Below are 25634 nucleotides of genomic sequence, written 5' to 3' on the forward strand. Positions count from 1 at the left end.
ATAGTTCAATTCAGCCGGATTTAAAACGAAACTTGTGCAAAGTTTAACCCACACATGTTTGGTTATTACAAAACAGAATATTCTAGAAACTTAGAATACAATATATTAAAGTTGAAATAAAAAAAAGTATGATAGGAACTTCTAAAGAAACTAGGCATCTTACTTAACATCATATTAAAAATAAGTTGCACATAATAGAAAAGCAGAAAAAAAAAGAGTAACTAGCAAATCTGAACATTGTTACAAAAATGTTCAGACAAAGAAGAAACAAAAATACAGAACATACTAAAGTGGAGCTTCTCTATTGTACACATACGTTCCTTATATTCAAACCTCAACTCCCAAGTTCAATAATTCAAATCTGGAGTGCTGAATTGCCCTTCAGTAGTCAACGAGAGGTCTGAAAAACAAAAGCATAATTTCTTCTGCATCACAAACTGTTAGGTGACCACCAATAGAAATATGCACGGCTTAGGGATAGACTGCAGCAGTTTCAAAACTTTTTGAAGGTGCGATCCACTTTTAAGCGAGCCTTCCGTTTGTGATCCCCACTACTATATTGGTACTTAACCCTACTCGAGAATTAAAAGTTCCCTAAAAAACAATGATAATTTTACTTAAAACCAGTGGATACCACACAAAGAACGACCAAAACAGAAAAAAAAATATATATATATATATATATATATATATATATATTGCATAAACACTTTCTAGTACTGTACTTCAAATTACTACCACCATGGAACTGAGGTAATAGCACAGTCTAGTATATACAGTCATGAAGCTTGTGTTGTGAGGGTGCTAGGAACAATAGACTGTGCCGGTACTATTTCACATTGTCTGTAATGATGCGATATTAGCGATCCTAGTGGTTAGCAACTATCTATGGATGCATATTTACTACGTATTGAGCTTCATGACTGTATATACTAGATTGTGATAATAGTGCACTACAAATTGAAAATGTTGCTTGAGCCTCATGTTACCCAATTGATTTACAAAGAAATTTCGTTTCTGATCAGTATCACTTGGGAACAAGAAATTTGTTTCATTCCAGTGTATTAAAGAACTGGAAAATTCAGCTACCTACTATATATTATATGACAGATATTGAGTTTCCTTTTGCAGATGTGGGATTAAATTTGCATAATTTTAAAAAACAGCTTTTTAAGTATATTTTCTAGAAGAAACAAAAACCTATTACGACAGTCACAGATGAATATTAAATCAGTTTCCAGACAGTTGCGTACAATTGGCTAAAATGAATATTATAGAACAAATTATTTATTTAGTGATGGAAAATTGAAACTAGATTTTTTTTTTTTTTTTTTTTTTTTCGCAGAGCATAGACCAGATTTGGATTGTAAGAATGCTTCGAGCTTGGAGCACTTTAAATTTGTTATATTTACAACCTCGTTTTATACAAAATAAACTTGTCATGAAAATAAAAACGAGAAATCTCTCCAAACTTGAAAATGATATCACTCTGTGTGCATCAAATAAACTTCAGATTTGCGGATCTACTTTCTGAAAAACAGGTACATTTATCACAATTATTTTTTACTTTATAAATGCTCAAGCATTCTTTGATATTTATGTTTAATGTTGTTTATGTCTCTAATCTATACTAATAATAAATCTGTAGCCAAAATTTTTCTGGTAATTTTCGATTTTCCAAAAATAACTGGTGTTAACATGTATAATTAACCATCCTGAAACCGAAAATCGCTTTTTGAAATTTTTGTTTGTATGTCTGTCTGTCTGTCTGTCTGTCTGTCTGTCTGTCTATCTGTCTGTATGTTTGTTATCTTTTCACGCAATAATGGCTGAACCGATTTATATGAAAATTGGAATATAAATTAAGTTTGTTGTAACTTAGATTTTAGGCTATATGGCATTCAAAATACTTTATTTAAAAGGGGGGTTATAAGGGGGCCTGAATTAAATAAATCGAAATATCTCGCTTATTATTGATTTTTGTGAAAAATGTTACATAACAAAAGTTTCTTTGAAAATGATTTCTGATAAGTTTTATTCTTTACAAAATTTTGATAGGACTGACATTTAATGAGATAAATGAGTTTTAAAATTAAAATAATGCCATCTCAGACGGTGCAATGAATTAAGAACAAATGACTTCGTCTATAAGGGGCCTTGGACAGCAACAATCGAAAGCTATGAAAGATTGCCTACAGAGAATGTTTCTGTGTCTGTGTGAAGTAATATCAGAAGCTAAATTAATCGATTTGTATAATTGATTATTATTTCACCATTGGAAAGTGTAGTTTCTCTAGATGGACATAATGCTATAATGTTATTACAGTAACGTCTGAGTAAATCGAGGACAGGTAAGATCAAAATAGCTTCTTATGCACAGAAAATTTGATAGGCTATTTTGTACATTCATTTTCTGTATGTCTTAAAATAATATTTATGTACACTCATTTTAATCTCAGAGAATTAACGAACAACAAGAGTGTATTGATTTAGTATGCAGTAATAGTATGTTAGCTTAGCAATCCATTATTTTATAATTTAAATTTTAACTATGCTCAATTGAATCGTGTTAAAATACATAAAATATATATGCAATAAACGCAATGCAAAAGAAATTGGGTAATGAGCGAAGCAGATTATCTTGCGCTGTTGTAAAAGTTGTTCCCTGGATCAAACGTCCTATTTTAATTATGTAATTACTTTATATTTATTTCTAACAGGTGCAGCGGAGCGCACGAGTACGGCTAGTAGAAAATAAATGTATGTTAATAACGTGTTTCTGTTTTATTTTGTAAATCTAACAAAGACTGATCCATAGGCTGTGACATCACAGGATGCAATGCTGCCATGTATCATAATGCATGTCACTCATTGTATAAGTACATTTTCTATAAGTGTTCTTTATGAAACAGAAATAGATATGAGTGATTTACTTACCACTTATACCTTAAGCATACAATTGCGAACTTAAGCTTATGATGATTTCATACCTTTGTTGTCTTGGTCTCTGTGGAGGACTTCGACTCCTACTTCTGTTATGGTCTTGTCTGTCTGAGCTACGAACTCGACGACTTCTATGATCACTTCGATTTTCGTCCTCAACTACTCTATCCCTGCACAGAGAACACAAACACGATTGAAGAACAGCATGTCTGACTGTAAAACAAGAGGGCTCTTGCTGTGAAACAAGTTCAAAACCTGATTGGTTTTTTTTTCCGAGGTTTCCCCCTCAACCAAATGAAGCAGAATTACTGGCTAACTTTCGGCATTTAACCTCGGACTCATTTCACCTTCATTACTTACGTTTCACTTCTTAATACGCTTAGGGTCAAAGTTAGCTAATATATTACAGTTCAAACCCCAATCCAGTAATTAATTTTAAAAATTAAGACACTACAATCATCACAAATTTCCCTAATATTTTTCACAAATTTTGAATTTTAAACAATTTTTATTTTAAAATCTTTGTAGTAATTGTATGAACAACATAACTAAAACACTAAAACCTTTTACTCTTCGAAAAACATTTTTTTCTTTAATTTATATACAATGGATTATTATTTTAATAATTTTATCACCAGCATTATTAAAAAAAAAAAAAAAATGGTACAGCTAAAATTTTAGTCTATGTTGTTGATTGTTTAGTCAACTGTCCAAAGACAGAGCTGAACCTCACGAGTGACGCCAACAAGATACCACTTATGAGGCAAGTATGCTAGAAGATAATGGGGTAGGTAACATATTCCTTTGTCCCTTCTATGTTGTTAAGATCTCAAAAACATACAAGCATGCAAAGTTTCATTAAAATATCTCAAAATCATTTTGAGTTATCATGGAAAGCAAATGTAAAATTTATTGTTGTTTTCTAATGCCAAGCGTTTGACAATAAAATCACTTGACCTCTTGCACTCCAATATTTTTCAAAGACATTATCATGAAATGTAAAATTTAAAGTCTTGGAAACTAAAGAGAAAAGATTAATTTGAAGGGACAGGTAAAGTGATATGTGCGAATATTAAAGGGCATTTATCTCAGACACTATTAGAGATACCAAACAAATTCTTTCACCACAAGAAAGAGGAAAGTGTATTCTATAAATAAACAACCCATGAAGGTGTACCTCCTTTCTTAAAAATTCACACTCACCAGCGATTTCTTCTATGTCCAGAAGTTCCTGACCTACTGGGGGCAGGAGCTGGAGGTGGTGATGGACTGGGAGAACGGCTGTATGACTGAGATGAAGGAGAACTTCCTCTCTCTTCATCATCATATTCCTCATCATCATCTTGCATTCGATGCCGACGTTCTCGTTCTCTACATAACAAAATGAACACACATGAAGTATCCCTAAATTTTTGTATATATTAAGTATAATTCTGTGGCTGTGGTGCATAGTGTTGTTACAAGGATTTAAAATCTGTCATTCTTTGTTTCGTCATAAACCCTGGAAATGGGTATCATACTCAGTGTGGGGAAAAGAGGTATTCTATGTGAAAAGGTGCTCCACTGGTATCAAAATCAGACAGCACACTCAACAAAAAACTAAATACAGTGAAACCTGTTCAAATCGGAACCTGAATAATCCGGAATCCTGTCTATTTCGGAACAATTTATTGGTCCCGGCGAAATTTTTCCTGAATAAAACGGAAACTGTCCAACGCGGAAACGGAAACTGTCTGCTACTGTTCAAAACGGAAACAATATTTTGTAACTATATTTTGAAACAGCGTGTAATTTCAAGGAATATACGAAATATGTAGGTCACTAAGATAAAAACAAGTTTTCTTTGCAAAATTTTAGAGGGTACGAGGGTGTGTTGGCCTGTCAGTCATAAATTTTATTACCCTGTTGACTAGGCAGACGGGTCCCTTCAAAGATTTTCAATGCTTCACACCCGTATACCGTTGTAGCTAAACAGAGCGCAAGTGTAGTGATTTCCAGGTAAAAAAAAAAAAAAAAAGTTGCATAAAATGTGGCATTAACATTAAGTGATGAAGTAAAAGTTATCGAGATAAAGGGAAATTAGAAACAAAGTCTATGTGAAATAATATTGAAGTTCAGTTGTGGAAAACTCAGGTGTGACACTTTCAAAAATAAAGATCATAATGAGTGAGTGGCGTGCGGCCAATACTGGTGACAAAAGGAACCAGAAAGCAACTGTTTATGTGAAAATAAATTAACTGTTGTGGGAGTGGGTTCTTCATGACCTTTCAAAGAACAAGCCAATTTCTGGATTTGTTCTACAAAGCAAGCTATTGAACTGGGAAAGAAATGAAATAAACCAGAATTCAAGACTTCTAATAGATGGCTCCTAGTATAATTAATTAATAATGTGCAGTAATATGCAGTACAGAATTAGAGTATAGTGTTAGATATTAAATATGAGATTAGTAAACTTTAGTAATGTTTAATGACTAATGAGTGAGTTACGATAATATTTATACAGAAAATGAGGTTTTAATCAAGATGATTCACCAACGGAATAAGCGAGAGATAGCTGATTTAATGTGATGAGTGTTAAATGGAATATTTTGTACTTCTCGCAGTTTGGGACATGCCATTTTGTTTTTCATGTATATGAATGACAAAATATTCCATTTTAATGTCACACCTGAATAATACAGAAACCTGTCCACAACGGAAAAAAAATTAGGACCATGTCACTTCCGTCTTGAACAGGTTTCTTTATTTTAGTAGGTTATTTTACGACGCTTTATCAACATCTGAGGTTATTTAGCGTCTGAATGAGATGAAGGTGATAATGCCGGTGAAATGAGTCCGGGGTCCAACACCGAAAGTTACCCAGCATTTGCTCATATTGGGTTGAGGGAAAACCCCGGAAAAAACCTCAACCAGGTAACTTGCCCCGACCGGGAATCGAACCCGGGCCACCTGGTTTCGCGGCCAGACATGCTGACCGTTACTCCACAGGTGTGGACTTGAACAGGTTTCACTGTACCATTAAAGTCAATATAGAACAGAAACTGGAATACTATGAATAAAGAAATACAGAACTAAAGCTACTCAAATATAAGGAAAAGAGTTAAAATCCACAACAAAATTCAAGGAAGGAGGTGTGGTTCACTTTACACTAGGCACGACACAGGACTACCTAGAAAAGCATCTGCAAAGATAAGGATTTGTAGAAGACTCTTATGTAGATTATTCCACTAGCAAAATATCAAACAGTATGGGATGTTCAGAGCTGAACAAGTGTGTTCTGCATAATACATAAACTATATTCCCTGGCTAGGAAAAAAATGTATATAATCAAAATTCCTCACACAAGATCAACAACATAAGAATCACAATAGCCACCCATTCTATTTGGACAATCATCTCATATATACGACGCACAATGGTCCAGTAAGTGCCTATGTACAGGAATCTGTCCTGTATCTAGCCTTCAAGAAAGCCAAGCAAGTACATTTGTTTGAAATTAATGACAGTAAATTTTTAAAAATATCCTTATAAATTTTAGAATAATGTGTATAATTTATGCTACATTAATATCATCCATAAAAACAAACTTTACCTTCTCCGCAGCTTGATGGCCATTTCCCTCAATTCGTCTTCTCTATCTTGTCTCTCCTGTTCTTGTTTTTCGTGACGCATTCTCTCTGCTCTTTTATCCGCCTTGTCTGAAAGTAAATAAAAGTTCATATTATAGTTGAGCTCTAAATTTACGCACCATACAAATACAAATTCAATTATTATATTTGAAATAAAACTGGGTGTAAATTTCTTCAATTAAACTTATAAATATACATATAAAAAACGCTCTTACATTGTCTGTTTAGCAGTGCTTGCATTTTTTTCTTCAACCGTTCTTGTGGTGTAAGTTTCACTTGAGACTGGAACATACATCTTATATCAATAAAAGCGTTAAGTGCAACAGAATGGAAATCAATATTAGTCAGTCAAAATTTTTAAATGTAAAGAATCCATACTCAAAATCACAAGAGCTGATCATAGATTCGAAACAGACAAATGAAAATATCTGCTACAAACCAGAATGACTGGCTATCACTGGAGAAAAACGGTATTTTACAGAGGCTCAATATAATTATAATAAAGACACATTATAAAATATTTTCAATACCATACCAATGCAATAATTTGAAATTAAACACCAATTCTGTGTCAAAATTGCAAAGGAAGTTGTATGAAAAACTTCGATATAAAAATTTATACATTCATTAAAATAGACATGATTTCCAAGCACTTCACCACAATATCTTCAGATGACTAACAACTTTACAACTACAGTATATTACTATAAATACAGTGTGAACAAAACTTTGCTAAACCACTTTACAGTAATTTTTCTATCAGCAGTGCACCAATACAAGATTTGTACAACCACATATTATGTACATTCTGAACACTTTATACACTACCACATGTCTTGGTTGTAGCAGCACCTCCATTTACGATCATGCTAATGGACAGCAACATATTACACATGGTACAAACAAAGTTTTGTTCACATTTGAATATGTATCTAAACAATCTAAAAATGCTAAAATACTATACTCCATAGTAGTGTATTTTCTTTACAGAAAATTATATCAATGGTGTTGAACAGCAACCTCATATGTCAAAATAATCGATTTTACAGGAGAGCATAAAACATTTTAATATTTTGATAACAAATGTTTGACGTAAGAGGCTTTTTTTTTTTTTGTGAAGTATGTATCCATACCTTCACATAAGATGTGTTTTCGAAGATTCGGAAAGACTTTTTTGACAGAAATAAAGTGAAATCTCATTTTGTTCATTTTTTTTACATACAATGCTACTGTTCAACACCATCGATATAAATAGTGTATTCTCTACTGTAGTACCATATTATGGTACACTATGTAGCAAGACTGATATTCTTTCACGTCACCATTTCTAATATTTTCCATATGCATCAATATGTTAAATTATTCTGAAAATATACTGTTCTGCAGGAAGGTAAATGGCTTGACTGACCAACAGCTGACCTTTGGGTAACAATATATTAAAAAACTTTTATAGACATTTTAATAAGGTGCAAAAACTTACACCCTATGAACCGTAAGTAATCAAGAAGTTATTATTTTTGTAAAACATGCGTGATATAAGAGTCACATATCATCGGCAAATTCCAGTCAGTTTTAATCAGAGATAAGCCATCCCTAACATATTGTGGAACAGCTTCGTGGTATCCTGTACTGTTTTTAAAAGAACTGATCTTTAGATGTGAACTATTTTTTGTTGTTCATCTAGCTGACCTATATACATATGGAGTCCCTTGGCTGTGGTTCTCAGTGCATTGGTGTAAGTATGTTGTTTTTAGGTTCCACATTCACAAGACGAAAGTCATCAGAAGAAAAATAAAGAAGGTAAATGTGCGAATTCGAAATGAAGCAGTGGAACAACTAGACAGCTTCAAATATTTGAGGTGTACTATAAGCAGTAACATGAACTGCTGCCAACAATCAAAAAGAGGATAAGAATAACAAAGGAAGCATTTAATTGAAAAATCTTCTGCGGACCTTTGGAAAAAAAAAGAAAGGGACTAGTGAAGTATTTTGTGTGGAGTGTGGCATTATATGGGGCAGAAACATGGGCGTTACTGGAGGAAGTTATAAAGTAGGAAAGACTGGAGAATGCTGGGTTTGCAGTGAAAGACCTGCCCTTGGGCAGAAGACTATGAATAAATGAATGAAATTAATTCATAAATTCTTACATAGTCAACTGTCAAACAGGTACGGGGGGGGGGGGGGTGTCACAGCTAAAACAAAATCATAGATAATAAAATGTGTTAAATGGATGGGTTGAAATTAATAATCATTACTCTCCAATTCTTCTAATCATCAGATTTAATGGACTCTGTATCAGAATCTGCACCTCTGAAAAATTTCTTGGGTATAGCCAGGAATCGAACTTGGGACTTCCTGGTCCATAATCAAGAAAAGTAAGCACTACACCAAGGAGGAAGTCGAAGTTTATATTATATTACGCTAACAGGTGAAAACTATGCTATATAAATGTGCTTGAAAAGCATCTCTTTCCAAAGATTAATGGAAATGACCATGATTCTCTTGTGATTTTAGTCATTTCATATGCACAATGATGTACAAAAGCAGTTTCAAAGCAGACACTCTTTCATTCACTACTCAACTGTAGGCCCAACGACTAGCTTCTGTAGTCATTGAGCCTAAATATGATGTTCATGTTAATTTTTTATAATTATCTGAGTAAAATCTTTTTAAATAAGATATTTCATATCATTTTAAATTCGAAGTTCAGACACAGTCGTCAGTATCAATAGAACTATATAGGCTACACATGTCATGCATGTTTATACACTCACACACCCTTACACACATATGCTCATGAAAACATTACAGATATTTGTCTTCCAGATATAATCTGAAGTACTGTATTCTAAATTATTTCTAAAACTAAACGAAGTATCACAAACAATCGATAACAATGAAACAGCAGCATGCAATCCACAGTAGATGGTCATTTGACTATTACAGTAGAGTCCCAATTATTCGGCCATATTACCATATGTGCTGGCGTAATTTTCGCACTTTTTTTGGCCACTGAAAAATTGAGTGCATAAAATACAAGGATTTCTTTTTTTCAGTGGAGGGTCTGATCTAGGTTTTATGCCAATATGACTGAGAATACAGTCACTTCTGTCAATATTTTATTTCAATTTTGTAACAGAAAGGTTTCATAATATTCATTTAGCAATTATTACATTTATTATAATCATAACAATTATAATTAAATAAAAAGGTAAAAAAACAAATGCAATTCAGATAAATAATATATATTCAAACCTGATCATTTATGCAGACAACAATGTACTTTTAGCACATTCTGAAGATAATTGATAAATACTACTACATAAGTTTAAACAAACACCAAGCGAATATAACATGAAAATTTCAGCAAACAAAACAAAAGCATTAGCAGTATCAAAAGAACGTAACAGAGCAAAATCAGAAATAGATGGTAAACTAATAGAGCAAGTAATGAAAATTAAATATCTAGGAAAATATAAATGAGACATGGAAGGAAATTAAACACAGAATAAATATGAGAAATGCCTGTTATTATTCCGTTGAGAAGCTTTTGTCATCTAGTCAAAAAATCTTAGTTCGAATTTATAAAACAGTTATATTGCAAGTTGTTCTGTATGGTTGTGAAACTTGGACTCTCTCTTTGAGAGAGGAACAGAGATTAAGGGTGTTTGAGAATAAGGTTCTTAGGAAAATATTTGGAGCTAATTGTAAGAAGGATGAAGTTACAGGAGAATGGGGAAAGTTACACAACACAGAACTGCACGCATCGTGTTCTTCACCTGACATAATTAGGAACATTAAATACAGACGTTTGAGATGGGCAGGGCATGTAGCACATATGGGCGAATCCAGAAATGCATTCAGAGTGTTAGTTGGGAGGCTGGAGGGAATAAGACCTTTGGGGAGTAGATGGGAAGATAATATTAAAATGGATTTGAAGGAGGTGGGATATGATGATATAGAGTGGATTCATCTTGCACAGGATAGGGACTGATGGTGGGCTTATGTGAGGGCGGCAATGAATCTGTGGGTTCCTTAAAAGCCATTTGTAAGTAAGCACAAAGTATTATATAACAGGATCCCATTATGTACTGCAACAAAGAAAGAGATTTTACTTCCTTGCAAAAAAGTGTAGAGCGACTGGTTTACATATGTGACACACTAACACAATGACTTAAACATAATCATATGCTACAAGCTTTGTTTTTATTCTATAAGCTTACAAAATTCTAAGAAAGATTTTAAAAATCTATTGGAACTTAAAAAACAACACACCATGAAAAGTCCCAACTTAAGTTCTTCTCAGCTGCCAGGCAGTGCTGTGACACATAATCTAGACTGCCAGGTAACTTAAGGCGAATAATTAAGGCTCTACTGTACTTATTTTTAAAAATTGTCATTTATCAATATGACACGAAACAAAGCAGAATAAATAGAAATGCATTGCAGATTAAAACTAAGTGAAAATTCAATTGCAAAGACGTTTATTATTCATAACTGAGATATTATGCATGCATTAGCACTTCTGTGAAAACCCATTTGCTTCCTATGACCTGTTATTTCAGAATTTATTTTGAACTTTAATCCTTCTCAATTGAGTCATCTCTGGTTATAAATATGTTAAATAGGGATTTCACAGCATGTAGCCTACTGTATAATGCGCGCAATTCTCTCTTTTAGGTATTCTAAGATATATACATGAGACTGTAGTTTAAGATGAATATAGAGAAGCTGATCCAAGTCTGTTTGCATTTTTTGCACAGAGTTTAATTTTTTTAAGAACGAACTTAATAATAAAAGACTTATATTGAAAGAGTAGTGATTCTTACTGACTTTGGTTCCGGCACCAGAATTACCAAACCCTGAACTCAAACTCCTGCAAAATAAAGACAAATATTAAAATTAATACAGTTCAACAGAAAAAAAAGTTTTAAGATAAAATACGGGAATCCAGAGTAAATTTCTGACGTTTCCTGAGCACATGGTTGTAAAATATGTAAAGGGACAAATTTCACAAATTATGAAGTAATAATTCACAAATGGATTTATTTGTATTTTTATAAAACTCAAGAAATCTCAGTCCTATGTCAAAGTGAATGTGAAAGTCTCAATGAGTGTAATAGAATATTCTACAATGCCATTTCATTAGTAACTATCACATTCCCGAGTTCACCCCCAAGATTTGTTTCAGATGAAAATTTGACCAGCCAAAATCTGCTTGTCTGTGTCCAGTAAGTACTCTGCAGTCTAATGAGATGAAATGTGTTAAAATTATTATTTATAAAAAAATATAATGTAAAATAGTTTGCGTCTAATATATTCCCTTGCATCTTAGAGATTAGGAAATGCAGTACATAGGCTAATTCTGGAAGTATAAGAACACTCTTTGAGGGTGTATTGATTATTGTATTATTTTCTAATTCTAGGGTGAGTCTAATTTCTTTTAGCATGCTTAGAATAACACCATTTATTTACAAAGCTTAATACCTAGTGAAGAGGGGAACCAAAAGTTAACTTACTTGTGTGGTGGAGGCTTAGAGTTGCGTGGCAGTGGCGATGGGGACTGTTTGGTGGCACTATCAGAATCCGAGTCTCCAAGCTCGGAAGAAGATGAGGCCCCTCTCCTGCTCCCATAATACCTGCACGAAAATAAGCAGTTTACATACTGACGTCCAAATAAGATTAATTTTATTTATAGTAAGCAACATAAAACACAAACTGAACAGATCAAGATTGTCAAAATTAATAATGACATATACTTCAAATGGAAAAACAGAGTGGGACCAAACTACAGAGAACCTGACAGATGAATTCTAAGACCGGAACAGGTCAACAGTGGTCTAATTCTTTAAAGTTTCTTGATGATGATGATGATGATGATGATTGACAATGACGACTATTATTATTAGTATTATTATTATTATTATTATTATTTATTATCATTATTAATATATCACTTATTATTATTATTATTATTATTATTATTATTATTATTATTATTATTACAGTAGAACCCTGATATTGCGCGACCTCCATTTAAGATTTTTCCGCATTTAACCTTAAATTTTTTTACGATTTAAATAATTGTTTCATATGATTAACGCATTTTTATATTCTCTTTGCTGTGAAACCACATTTTACGTTAAAAATTGTTCTTAAATGATTTTTTTTAAATTTCATCTGATACAAAAATAAATGAATTTCGAGTCAACGCATAAAATACACATTTTTTGAAGAGTCAATGACTTGGCAATACTACTGTCTTGCCGAAATTGAAATTCTACTATTCACTACTCCATGGTATAACATGTTATGTGGAATTTTGTTGTCACAAGTGTGCATTTCAGAGTTGTTACTCTGACAAAACTGTTTGATTATATTATGTTAATATGAATATGTCTAATGTAATACATAGACTAACAGGTTTTTTTTTTTTTTAAGTTTCATTTGAAAACGTGCCAAAAAGGATGCCTTCTAGAAATTATTTTGCAAAAAAAAATTACCCTGCTAAACTCATCACCTTAACAAACCAGTTTGTTACGAAACCCCAAAATAAGCCTCGGAATGGGAATGATTCCCTGACACAACCACAGCAAAGGCTTTAGGGAGGCCGAGACGTAGATAAGAAGATAATATTAAAATGGATTTGAGGAAGGTGGGATATGATTGTAGAGACTGAATTAATTTTGCTCAAAATTAGGACTGATGACGAGCTTATATGAGGGTGGCAATGAACCTTCGGGTTCCTTACAAGCTATAAGTAAGTATTAATCATATCACAATAGCACTATACTTGTCTACAGTTTATGAAACAATCATACAAGTTTATATTTATGTATCAAGAAGAACACTTACAGGAACTCTAATTCTAACATACCTGCGAACAGGAGGAGGGGGAGGTTGGGTGTGGGGAGTCTTGGATCGGCTTCTTGCTCTATTTCTAGTTGCTGGGGATCTGGATCTTGATGACGAATGGCTGCTATTGCTTCTTCTACGTCGTGATCTGCAAACAAAGGATTCTTCATATAGCTGGTATCTACAAAGTTAAGTAATAGGTGAGCACAGATCCAGAAATTTTATTAGAGACATATCCAAAATAAAATAGAGGGATCTCCTTAACAGTCGTACACTTTTATAGAAAAGAAAACTATTTCTTAATTTAAAATTTGCCTTTAGTGTTGTGCAATACATAAGAATAAGAAATACTTGAAAAACTAGGATGCTATGACATAAAATAGTATAAACACTATCTGTCGTATCACTGAAAAGAAACATTCAGAAGTTTTAATTTACTTTATACTTAGAGATTAAATTAATTCCATACGTCATATTAGAAGTACTTTTTGGAGTTACCTCATGAGGGGTGACTCACATTTGTGAAGCAAAGTATTTTAAATATGCTGAATGAGTACATGATTGTCATCGAATGCAGAAAAGTATGTACAGTAGAACCTCTTTTAACGAATCTCTGAGGCATTACTTTCTTTTTTTTTTTTTTTTCCATAATAGGGGTTTCCCTTAAAAAGGGGTTTACATAAAATGGGAAGGAAAGGCTAAAATAACTAGTACTAACTTCTGTGTTATATACCAAACATTATAATAATTATATAATTCGGCCTACAATTATTATTTACAATGCATTTCATTATAATAATTTCCAATTCTTCAAATGGTGAGGCACGAATATTTTTCTGTTTGGTTGAACCTGAACCGCACACTGAAACTCGGCATTGAACATTTCTTCTTTTTTCTTCATTATTCCCCATAACATCCATGTTTTTTTTTGCCATATGTTGTCGTTGTTGTTATCTAATGCCGGGCTTTGGCAACGAAGCCATTAGCGTTCTTGCTCTCCAATATTTCTCTGTGGTGGATCCATCAGGTAGAACTTCATAGGTTATGAGATGATCTTCAGTTATTTCTTCTTCTTTGTTGCATAGAGGGCAATTTGGATTTGTGTAAATTCCTATTTTATTCAAGTGTTTGGCCAAATAATCGTGTTCTGTAAGCAGTCTGAATTTTGCTACTGCAGATTTACGAGGGATTTCTGGAATAATTTCTGGTTTTTTATTAAAATGCTCCATTTTTTATCTCTGGCTTTGGTACATAGTGCTTGGTTTTGCTTGATTTTATATTTATTTTTAATTAGTCTTTTGATGGATGTAAAAGGTAGGCTTGTATTTGTATTCTGAATTAAATTGGATCCATATGTGATAGAGTTATTTGAGGATTAGCCTCTACATCCCTTATTATTTTCACTTTTCGTCTGATAGTTAATTTCTTCTGTTTAGTCACCACTATAACAATGCATAAACAGCCCTCATATCAAACGTAGATACACTCTTGTAACAGAGCAAACTGCTTTCTTCAGAAGAATAATTTCCTGAGATATTGCTCTTTTTTCATATTACCAATTTATCTTACATGGACAAATTCTAAGTGTCACCATTTGCAATCCTACTAACAGACTCACCTTGTACGGGAGCTTGATCTGTTTCCCGTGTGGTGTGGGGATTTGCTTCTTGCTTTCCGACTGCTTGAACCATGGTCCCCTGATCTGGACCTAATAAGAAACAACAATAGAGGAAAATACATACATAGAACTAATAAAAAATTTGTAGTGTTTTATTAAGACAAATTGTTTTTCCTTCAGAATGTCAGGTACACTGATATCAACATTAAAGACACATGCATCTCCTGTGGGTGTCATGTGTCAAAGTTGTAGCTCCAAGATTGCTCGTGGTATATCAAATGGTAGTGAATTTACTTTGCAACAGGATAATTATGGAAAAGAAGGGTTCATGGTTAGCCAAATGGCTAGACCATCAATTTTGCATGCCAAAGAGCAGTGGCAGCTCATCTAATAAAAATCTCAATTCGCTCATGAGTAGGAATTATGAAATTTTGTGGAAGGGAAAACATTGCTGGCTGGAGCCTATTTCACAATTTTTACAAGTGTTTTGTTTCACAATGGCCAGCCCTGCAGTATATATTGACTACACCCCAACTCTGGCTATTAGCAACAAGCATCTATAATGAACACTGATCAAAATACCCCTCATTTCTCATGAAAAAAAGAACTGAATAGACTACAGTGGACTATAGTAGACTTTATGTTGTCAGCAAACAGCTGGATACATTAAGAAGATTGACTGATTGTTTCACAATGGAGTAATTTGACAAATGTGTAAATTTTACTTGTAAAGGTAGAACATTTTCTAAAATTATTGTTCTTAGGGGAGCAAAGTTTGAAAATGCTATAAATTATGCATAATGGGAATAAATAATTACCATATTAAATTAATTCCATGCGTAACCGGCCACCATTAAGAGTTACACGAAAGTAATTGTAATGTTATTTAGCAGCTGTTATAGTGACTCAGATGAAGATATTCAAATTAATCAAAGATGACATAATATGAGAGGTTTGAAATGAATCCCAATGTAATGGGAGCACTGTTGCAAGATTTATTTTTTTTGCTAATGGTGGATACTTGACTGTTCGTGATTCACCCATATGAAATCAGTTGTGTAGATCAATTTACCGACAGAGTTATTGTTCAAGGTGTGCCAAAGGAGGTTGGTCTACGCTACACCTGTGATGAGGAGATGATGGAGATTTGTTGGGATATCACAGGGGAACCGCAGCTCCCAGAGAAAACCCGTGTTACTTGGACCACGGGCTTGCCAAACATAAGTTATAAATCGGGGGTACACCAGTGATTGAACCCAGGTCCACAGGATTAAAAGTCCAGGGCTCTAGCCACTAGACCACTGTGGCAGCTAATGATGCAAAATATAGATCATCATATCCAGGATGAAAAAGTGGACTCTAACTTCAAAACAATAGCTCTATATTGCTTTTCATTGGATGGGTAGTAAGGGATAGTGGTAAAAACACAGCAACTTTAGTTCTGCTCCTTAGCGATTTTTCATAAACTTCCATTGACGACATTGCATAATATATTCGTTATCACGTTTGTAAATTTCCTTAGCTGATTTTGTAAAAGTTTGTCAAACATTGCATTTTAAATAAATAACATGTCATCTATCATACGAAATAACATACCTGCGGGATGAGTTGTCTGGCGACCATCGCTGGGAGCCACTTCTACTACTACCATGCGATCTGTGGGGAGAGGAAGTAGAATTATCCCATCCTCTACTCGATCTACTTCTGCCTGATGACCTGCCACCTGGTGATCCAGAACTGTATAATGAACAGAAGAATCAGTGTATCAGTTAAGGGAATTTTGTGTGTTAGACCTAACATTCTTACACTAACAGTTAATATTGTGCAGTTTGAAATGTAACTTCCATTTCATTTTTCATTCTATTTAGCAATTAAATTGCATGAACTAAATTCATACACGAGGGTAGTTTAGAAAGTAAGGGCCAATCTACCATTGAACAGAAACAAAAAATAAAAAAAGTGTTTATTAGACGTAAGTCTTTCAATGATTATTTAGTTCTATATGTGATTATCATAACTGAGACAATGTTGTAGCATGGTACGACTTCCTGATTGCCTTCATCAAAGGAATGTAATACACAATGAAAATTGTCAACTCTTCACTACTGCTTTGAAGTCCATATCGCTCACAAAAAACTTTGAGTTTGTGAAAATAGTCCGAGGTGCAAAATGAGGTGGTAATCACTTGGAAACAATGAGCTATACAATGGTGGTCGAACAAGTCCCTCTAGAAGCAATGAAATAGTTAAAACTGAGCTGTGCTGTGTGAGTCCTATGTTATTATGAGAACAACATTTAAAGACACAAAAACGTCATTTTTTTTCCAACTCCCTGTGAATCACAGCATGGACTTCAAAGTGGGGAGATTCTCGATTGTATTGCTATTCCCAATCAGTATTTCTCAACGGCAAGTAATTCACGAGTTCATATATCACTTTAACAGACAGCCAATGCTCAAATACGTTCAAAAGACTCTTTAGTAATATTCCATCAAATCCTTACTTTCTAAATGCCCCTCAAATATATTTTTCTCTAAAAACACCAACTTCAGATTTTGTGTCTATTTGCACTTATATATGTAGAGAATGTAACTTTAACATCAATTCATTTTTGTTTTTCCTGTACATCCAAAATGGTGTATTCATACACAGAATATGATTTGTGTATCGGAATAATGACTTTTTTTTTTTTTTTAACGTTTCCACTTTTATCCATAATCACTTTTACAAAGAATAATTCAAATATTAATAACAGTACTTTGTAATATACAGTGCACCAAGAGAGATTTTAAAAGAACTTCCCAATTTTTCAACTAGGCATTCAGAGCACAAATTATTTTTCAATAAATGAAGCCAGTCCTAACAGCTGTCACACATCTCGCATTTCTATACAGACTAATAAAAGAATGCAGTGTACTTAAAAAAACAAATACATCCTGAAGACACCTAACAATAAATTGCAGTTTACTAGTCTTCTGAATAATGTTTGATTCTACTAAATACATAATTAGCTTTTATTTTGATATTATCATCATTATTATTATTATCATCAATATTTTCATTAGTACGTACAGAAGTATTTTTTTAGACCTGACATAGATACTATGTTTCCCACCCTCCAACCTGCAGTCCAGTCCATAACATACCGTGGTAGTGGTGACAACAATAATAATGATGATAAAAAAAAAAAAACAAATACCATATTTACTCTCAAGTAAGACTCTGCCCTCCAATTTTTTAAGATTGAAAAAAAAATTTGCTTTGTATATAGAATGAAATATTACCGTAACTCCATAGGCAGTAATGAAACAATTTTATGCTACCAAAACTGCGTTTCTTATAATATCTGCTGAATGGCTGGATGCTAGCCAGTAAAGGTAGCTCACCTTCCCTTCTTTCTGAGTTCCATTCTAGCCAGTGACTAACTCTTCACTATTTGTGTTCGTTATGGTCTATAATTGTTTTTTTACTATGATATTGAATTAACTGAGGTGTTCCCTGGAATAACACTTAACATACCTTTTGTCGTTTTTCCATTTCTAGCATACAGAGCTTTCATTTCAAAACTTCCTAGTCTAAGTAACTAATTATTTAAATTGAATTCAATTTAAACAAAAAAAAAAAAAAAAGTCAATTTAGATATTGAGGGAGAAGTCTGAAACCAGGCTTCATTGCATTTTAGGTTTCACCCTCCACACCCCAGCCACCCCTACTTTGAAATTTCAAATGGCACCCCCATATTTTTATACTTAAATATGCACAATACTGTTACATGAGATCTAAAATGTTTGATGCTCTGTATCTCAAATTCAAGATTTTGTAGTGAAGTTCTTGTTCCAGAGAATGCCTCAATTGTCTTGCAATATATTTTCAAGAATGTTGTATGTTTATTGGTTATTGATTCTCTACCATTTTAGATATCCGCATATAGGATCCCCCTGAATTTTTTTTGGTACCGGAAAAAAAAAAAAAAAAAAAAAGAAGGGAAGAGGTCTTATATGCGAGTAAATATGATAATACAAACCCATGGTGCACTGTACATCCATCTCCATAAAGCTCACCACAGGCAATATTTAAGACAGCAAAGTGATCTACAGCTTAGGAACTTAGGTATGATACTCTTAGAGAGGGGTGCTTGAATATAACAATGTACTGGCCATTGGAGGGGAAAGGAGGTTATTATTTTGCCTGTAATTAAAATGTTATGAACGTGTGCACAAAAATGTAATATTTTAAGAGCATATTTTAAAGCTGAAATTTAAAATAAGAGTTTGGATTGAATTTTTTTTATTCCTAATAAAATACGGAAAACACTGTTTCTCAAAATGAATCTACCTTATCTCCAAGTGAAGGCTGGGATGAAGCAAAAAAAATCCTATTCGTTGATGCCAACACAATGGCTAACCCAACTTGACTGGTGAACGAATATGTTTACTTTTGCGCCTTCCCCTTTTCACTTGAAGATGAAGATAGATATAACTTTTAAAGTCACATTTTTCCATATTTCAAGAGCAATGGAAAAAGTCCAATCCTTGAATAAGCCACTATAGCTTCCTCGACTATTTAAAACACCTGAAATTTAAAAGTTTATTCATATCTAACCAACTCTCTATTTTCATATAGTCTTTTAGCTAGATGAACTTGAAATTAATAAACGATAACAAAGAAGCTAAGCCCATTAATTCAAAAATGGCTGCAGTAATTTCCTTACGGAACTGAATTCTCCATCCTCTCGCTCCATACTAAAAATGTATGGAACTAGCACGAATGAGGTTTGGCCACTGATATCTTGGTGCAGATTATATACCGACCGGCTTGCTTTTGTCTGTGGGGCAACAACAACGTTGGCAGAATGTGATGACGAAAGGAACTTGGATGCAGCGCCCCCACGTCCCCCTTCATCTGTGGACTCCTCCTCACCCCCGAAGCTTGTGATGTATGTGATCTGGCCAGAGTTGACTGGAGAATGTGAGCGTGAACGAGACCTGGACTTGGAGGCTGATTTGCGGTATGGATCGTATGTTGGACTTGTACGAGCAGCATAGCTGGAAAATAGAAACAACAATAATAATTTAATAAGCAGTACCACCTCAGATGGGGTACTTAATTAGAAAAATTCAAGTAAGAATTTTGTATCTTAATATATTACGCCTGGGAGTAAATGAAAAAGAAAGGCTGACCTACTATATTTACTCATGTAATTACACAACACAGAACTGCACGCATTGTATTCTTCACCTGACATAATTAGGAACATTAAATCCAGACGTTTGAGATGGGCAGGGCATGTAGCACGTATGGGCGAATCCAGAAATGCATATAGAGTGTTAGTTGGGAGACCGGAGGGAAAAAGACCTTTGGGGAGGCCGAGACGTAGATGGGAGGATAATATTAAAATGGATTTGAGGGAGGTGGGGTATGATGACAGAGACTGGATTAATCTTGCACAGGATAGGGACCGCTGGCGGGCTTATGTGAGGGCGGCAATGAACCTTCGGGTTCCTTAAAAGCCATTTGTAAGTAAGTAAGTAAGTAATTCCCCCTTTTGCTAAAAGTTCAGAGTCGAAAAATCCAGGTGGGTGAAATTACGCAAGGACTACAAAACATCGAAAACAATCATGAATAACATAAAAAAATTCATGTACAGTGAGGTCACAAAATGGGCGTACCCCTCATGTACTATGACACTATGATGGGTATGGTGGATTGATTGATATGGACATTTTTCTGAATATAGTTTAACAATCCAATACATTGGTATGAAGACCTTCATTCTCTGAATTCTGCGCCATGTCCTGGCAGATGTTTTGCAGAGATAATCAAGGGTCACTTCGTTAAAGGCATCTTCCACAGCTGCTCGTAATTGTGTCATTGTGTTAAAGCGGTGATTTTGTACTTTATCCTTGATTTTTTTTATTAACCGTTCAGTCCACCTCCTTCAATACCTTGGATAATAGAGGTACATATATATACTTTACACTTTACACTTTACAGACAACAAATTCAGATCATCTTCGATGCCATCAGTGGTAACATAGATGCTTTTCTTATAGAAAGGAAATGTTGGGGGGAAATTGACGTGAGTAAATATGGTATATGTTCTCACTGCCTAGAAAATGGAGAAACTGTTCAAAGTAAGTTATTTCTCATTCAAAATATGATTTTTAAGTAGTATTATCTCAAATGACAAATGTCTCTAGGAATCTGCTTTTTGGTAACAACAATATGTGCAAGAACATTTGAAATATCATTTTAGCAGTATTCCACATTTTAGACAATTACATGTATCATAATTAGGAGAACTAAAGTTGCGAAATATGAAGAAAATCTGTTGGTTTGAGCAAAATAAGATTCCTTTTATCACTATTATTATGAAATACAACTCGAAAAACGTGATTCAGTGTGATTACAATCTTTTATTTCTCTTTTTTTCGCCTCTCTCTAGGTGCTTTGTTTAAAAACTCCCATTCAGAAATGCTTGTATGTTGTGGACTCCTATGATAGTTCATTTTTCTGCCGCTTGGTAGCATTCATATTTCTTGGGTTTCTCTGTGCTTGGCATTCTCATTTCACAACCTGCATACACCAAAATACTGATCGACTGTCACACAACCCTTCGTGCAGAAGATGATGAAACTATTCTAGGTGTGTGTTTTGGAGATGCATTTGAATGTTGAGAACACTTCAAATCAGCACATTCCAAGACAGCTATTTTTGCTGCATATGGGTGTCCAAGTCTCATCTCATATTTTCACGACATACAGTTCCCCAGAAAATTGTATAACAAAGTCAAATTTGAATTATATTTCACAATCTTTAGAACTTAAATATTTCAGTTATCATAAGACCACAGTTGTGAAATTGTAATTGATTCCACGTTAACTATTATTAAACATATTCTGAAAATCAACACTTTAATTAATTGACAATTAATATTTGAGGAGAAAAATTTGCTCCGGTGCCGGGGATCGAACCCGGGTCCTTGGTTCTACGTACCAAGCACTCTGACCACTGAGCTACGCCGAATTCAATCCACAGCACCGGATCGAACTTTCCTCCTTCATTGTTTCTCTTTTGGCCTGACTCCAAGTTACGCATACATGTTGACGTTTTATGTTCAAGTCAACTGCCATTATACAAGGGGCGCACTCAACTGAGTGACTTATTTGGCCGGGATACCGCAGATAAGTGCACAGTAATCTGTATGGAATATGCACTGCTAGCTATAACTAATATACTTTAATTAATGTTAAAGATCAAAGTATGAAACAAAATTCAATCCTACCTTGGAGGACTAATTTTCCGACCTTGCAGTCTCTTTTCTCTGAATGCTCGTCTTTCTCTTCGAGATTTTCTACCCTGGAGAAAAAGAAGACGTATTTCTAATAAAGTAACCCAACAACTGTTACCATGCATCTTTCACTATTCTTCAGTTTATGATTTACTACTATTTTTGTCTTACGTTTTCCATACTGTATTGTTTGATCTCTGAGTTTAATGTTAAATCTGTTAAGTTTAAGATCACAAACACAGACGTGTAGAGCAATAGCACAGAAATTATTCTCTTCAGAGGAGTTGACAGAATTAAATGTTTAAAACAAAAATTATTGTCATATTATTGCTGAGCACTATAACATCTTTGTCATCATAACAATGGCTAATTTTTTTCTAAAATCTGCTTTGCTTGTGTTCTTAAGAGAGAAAGAGAGAGAGCGTGCGCGTGTGTGTGTGTGTATATGCATACACACATGCACGCTTGTGTACTCACTACACTAAGCCATACAGATTTATTAGTCAAGACTGAAGAATTATTTGTAATGTGGCAGTTTTCAATATGAAATTCTGTGCTTTCCCCTCCCTTCAATTCAGGCAAGAAATTTGTTATGCATATGCCTGGGCTATTGGAGAATTGAGTGAAAGTTTATAATTCATTATTGAATAGTTTAATCATAGTTATCAGTGAACTTCGTTCAGTATTTGCAGCTGTATTTTTTCTAGAGAGCTAGAGCAAGTGAGTGTTTTTCTGTTTTCTTTTTATCCCTTGCATTGATAAATAACTACAGAAGTCTTGGAATGTAGGCTTTCACGGCCGGTGTTGATAGGATGCGTATTTTCCGGGCTAGAGGGCCGTGGTCTGACCACGGCCCTCTAGCCCGGAAAAATATGCATCGTACCTAACTACAGAAGTGTCACTTACTCTTTCAGTGTTTTGTATGTGACCAAAGGAATGTGCCATTAGTTATGCTGTATGTTAACTTTCTTAGCATGGATCTTACAGACTTTAAGACAGGTTCTCCCTACCCCTTCTCTGCAGATAATTCGAAATTGCACAATTGAAAATGTGTTTTTTTTTCTGATCATTTCTAATTAATGAGTTTTTATTGTAATAATTAGAACAACTGCAACTTCTTACTTTTACGTTCTAAATTTCATTTTTCAATGCCTGATATTCAAAAACTTCAATGACTTCAATCTTTTGCAACTTAGTTGTGAAAAGAACAGTCACATATATAATGTATGTTTTCTCATTGGACTTGTAAATTAAGTTTATCCTGGAAAAGTTGTATGATTAACGTCTGCATTAAAGTGTTATAATTACTGTTACATTATTGCATTAAACAAGTTTACTTCTAAATGATATCAATTTTTCTGAAGTTTTAACAGATATCAAACACTATGTCATGTCAAATATTAAAATCATAAGAGACAGTAGACATGGAGTTCTGTCAGTGATCTGTGAGTGTATCATCATTACATAGGCTGTGGAACAAGAGTTACAGAACTCATAAAAAGTATATTTCAGCTGGTTTGAACATTCTACTCACAGAGTACATGGCTTTCTCCTCCTCTTGTTCACGAGCTTGTCTAAGTGATTCCTTCTCTTCAATGTCTCGGGTGAGAAAGCTGTAGAAATCATTGCCACTCATCCCATATGCTGCACCACACATGTTCATCTCATGTGCTTGCTGTGGTCCAATCTGACTCACATCCACGCACAGATCTGAACAGAAAACATTCATGTTTACTATGAGTTCATTAATACCCGAAGCAAAGCAACAATCACTGCATCACATTTATTATTTTAATGTGGTTGCACAAAAGATAAAAGCACACATACATACTTCTCTCTCTCTTTCATAATGAGAGGCATACTATTAGTGCATATTTGCATAGCTACGGATATCAGTACAGGCTGGATATGGTATGCTATTTATTTGTCTATGGACGTGATTGTTGTGGTTTGAATTTATATTTAAATGAAACGGTTTAATAAAATCGAACTTTCAAAGGCAGTTTGTTTCTAAACGTTGTTGAGGGAAGATGTAAAGAAGAAGGTATGGCAGAAAAAAAAGACAAGAAAGCAGTTTTCGCTACACGAGAAGAGAAAAATCATTGAAGAAGTAGACAGAGGAGAGAAGAAAAGCGAAGACGAAAGAAAATTTGGCATAAGTGCATCGACACTTTCGACATTTCTCAAAGTCAGAGTAAAAATTGAGAAAAGTATTGAATCTGATGCCATTGGACCTCAAAGAAAGAAGATAAGAAGTGCCGCCAATGAAGAAATGGACAGTGCTGTGTATAAATGGTTTATTCTTTACTACATAGGCTAAGTTAAACTGTTAAAATAGTACTTGGTACTGTATCAAGTAATCGATTCAGAACCCAAATTTCTGGTCCTAACATGGCTATGATGAATGAAAAACATTGTAAAATACGCAAGAATAATTATTCACTTGTCGAATATGCCTAATTATCATTAAGCCTATGGTACAGATTCTTATTGAAGTTGCAATATAATAAGAATATACAGTATAACCTTACCCCAGTACAGTATCTGTTATTCCATATTATAAGACACAATTTGTAGGTAAATGTGATCAATTTCCGGTTTAACGAAATTTCACTATAACGAAAATAATTACAGCAACCCCTCGAGTTCGTTATACTGGCATTTCACTGTACAGAGATATTGGTATGGATATGAGTGTAGATATGGACAGGAATATGGATATGGGCATGAGTAGGAATGTAGTTATAGATGTGGGTTGTTGTTTAATTCACTATCTGAAGACAGGTCTGAACCTCCACTTATGAGGCAACTAGGCTAGGAGATAATGGGGTAGGACGACCAGTTCCTTTCTCCCTCCATTGCATACATCACCGATTAGCTACATATTCCATTAATCAGATTTCAGATGCATCTGTTCTTCCTCTGAAACATATCGTCAAGTGAGATGTACTGCCTGATAATATACTGTATTTACATTATCAGCCAGAATCTCAATCAGAGGTAAGATGTGGGTATGTGTATCAATATGGAAATAAATGTAGATATGTTTATGAATACGAATACAAACAAATGTAAAGATATAAGAACGTGCCTGAATATAAAAAATGGTGTGATTTGGATAGATGTTTGCAACTTTTAAACCAATCATCAATCTCATGATTGTAATGAAGCCATGCAGCACACCTTAAAGCAATATTTTACAATATCATAAGCAAACCAATCTAACATCATACTACACTTCTAAGGGATGTAACACTAAACTAACAAGAGATTCTTTTATGTTGAAACACCTTTCAATT

General features: G+C 34.0%; 1 protein-coding gene across 2 annotated transcripts in view; it reads right to left on the minus strand.

Moving 5' to 3' along the window:
- Positions 1 to 233: 233 nt before the first annotated feature.
- The window catches only part of LOC138702885 (CLK4-associating serine/arginine rich protein), a 35787-nt gene continuing 10386 nt past the window's right edge, over positions 234 to 25634 (minus strand). The window contains exons 5-17 of one of the 2 annotated variants that reach the window (XM_069830261.1): positions 23870 to 24045; positions 22330 to 22403; positions 19856 to 20089; positions 16642 to 16782; positions 15046 to 15135; positions 13450 to 13575; positions 12092 to 12211; positions 11406 to 11448; positions 6788 to 6854; positions 6536 to 6641; positions 4147 to 4314; positions 2991 to 3113; positions 234 to 400 (exon numbers count right to left, since the gene is read on the minus strand). In XM_069830261.1, coding sequence (XP_069686362.1) covers positions 382 to 400; positions 2991 to 3113; positions 4147 to 4314; positions 6536 to 6641; positions 6788 to 6854; positions 11406 to 11448; positions 12092 to 12211; positions 13450 to 13575; positions 15046 to 15135; positions 16642 to 16782; positions 19856 to 20089; positions 22330 to 22403; positions 23870 to 24045 — 1487 coding nt within the window. In that variant the 3' untranslated portion in view covers positions 234 to 381. Of the gene's footprint in view, positions 401 to 2990; positions 3114 to 4146; positions 4315 to 6535; positions 6642 to 6787; positions 6855 to 11401; positions 11449 to 12091; positions 12212 to 13449; positions 13576 to 15045; positions 15136 to 16641; positions 16783 to 19855; positions 20090 to 22329; positions 22404 to 23869; positions 24046 to 25634 lie in introns of both variants that reach the window. The other variant, XR_011332916.1, reaches the window with a different exon arrangement.

Source organism: Periplaneta americana, chromosome 7 (genome assembly GCF_040183065.1).
Source record: "Periplaneta americana isolate PAMFEO1 chromosome 7, P.americana_PAMFEO1_priV1, whole genome shotgun sequence".
NCBI classification, from domain to species: domain Eukaryota; kingdom Metazoa; phylum Arthropoda; class Insecta; order Blattodea; family Blattidae; genus Periplaneta; species Periplaneta americana.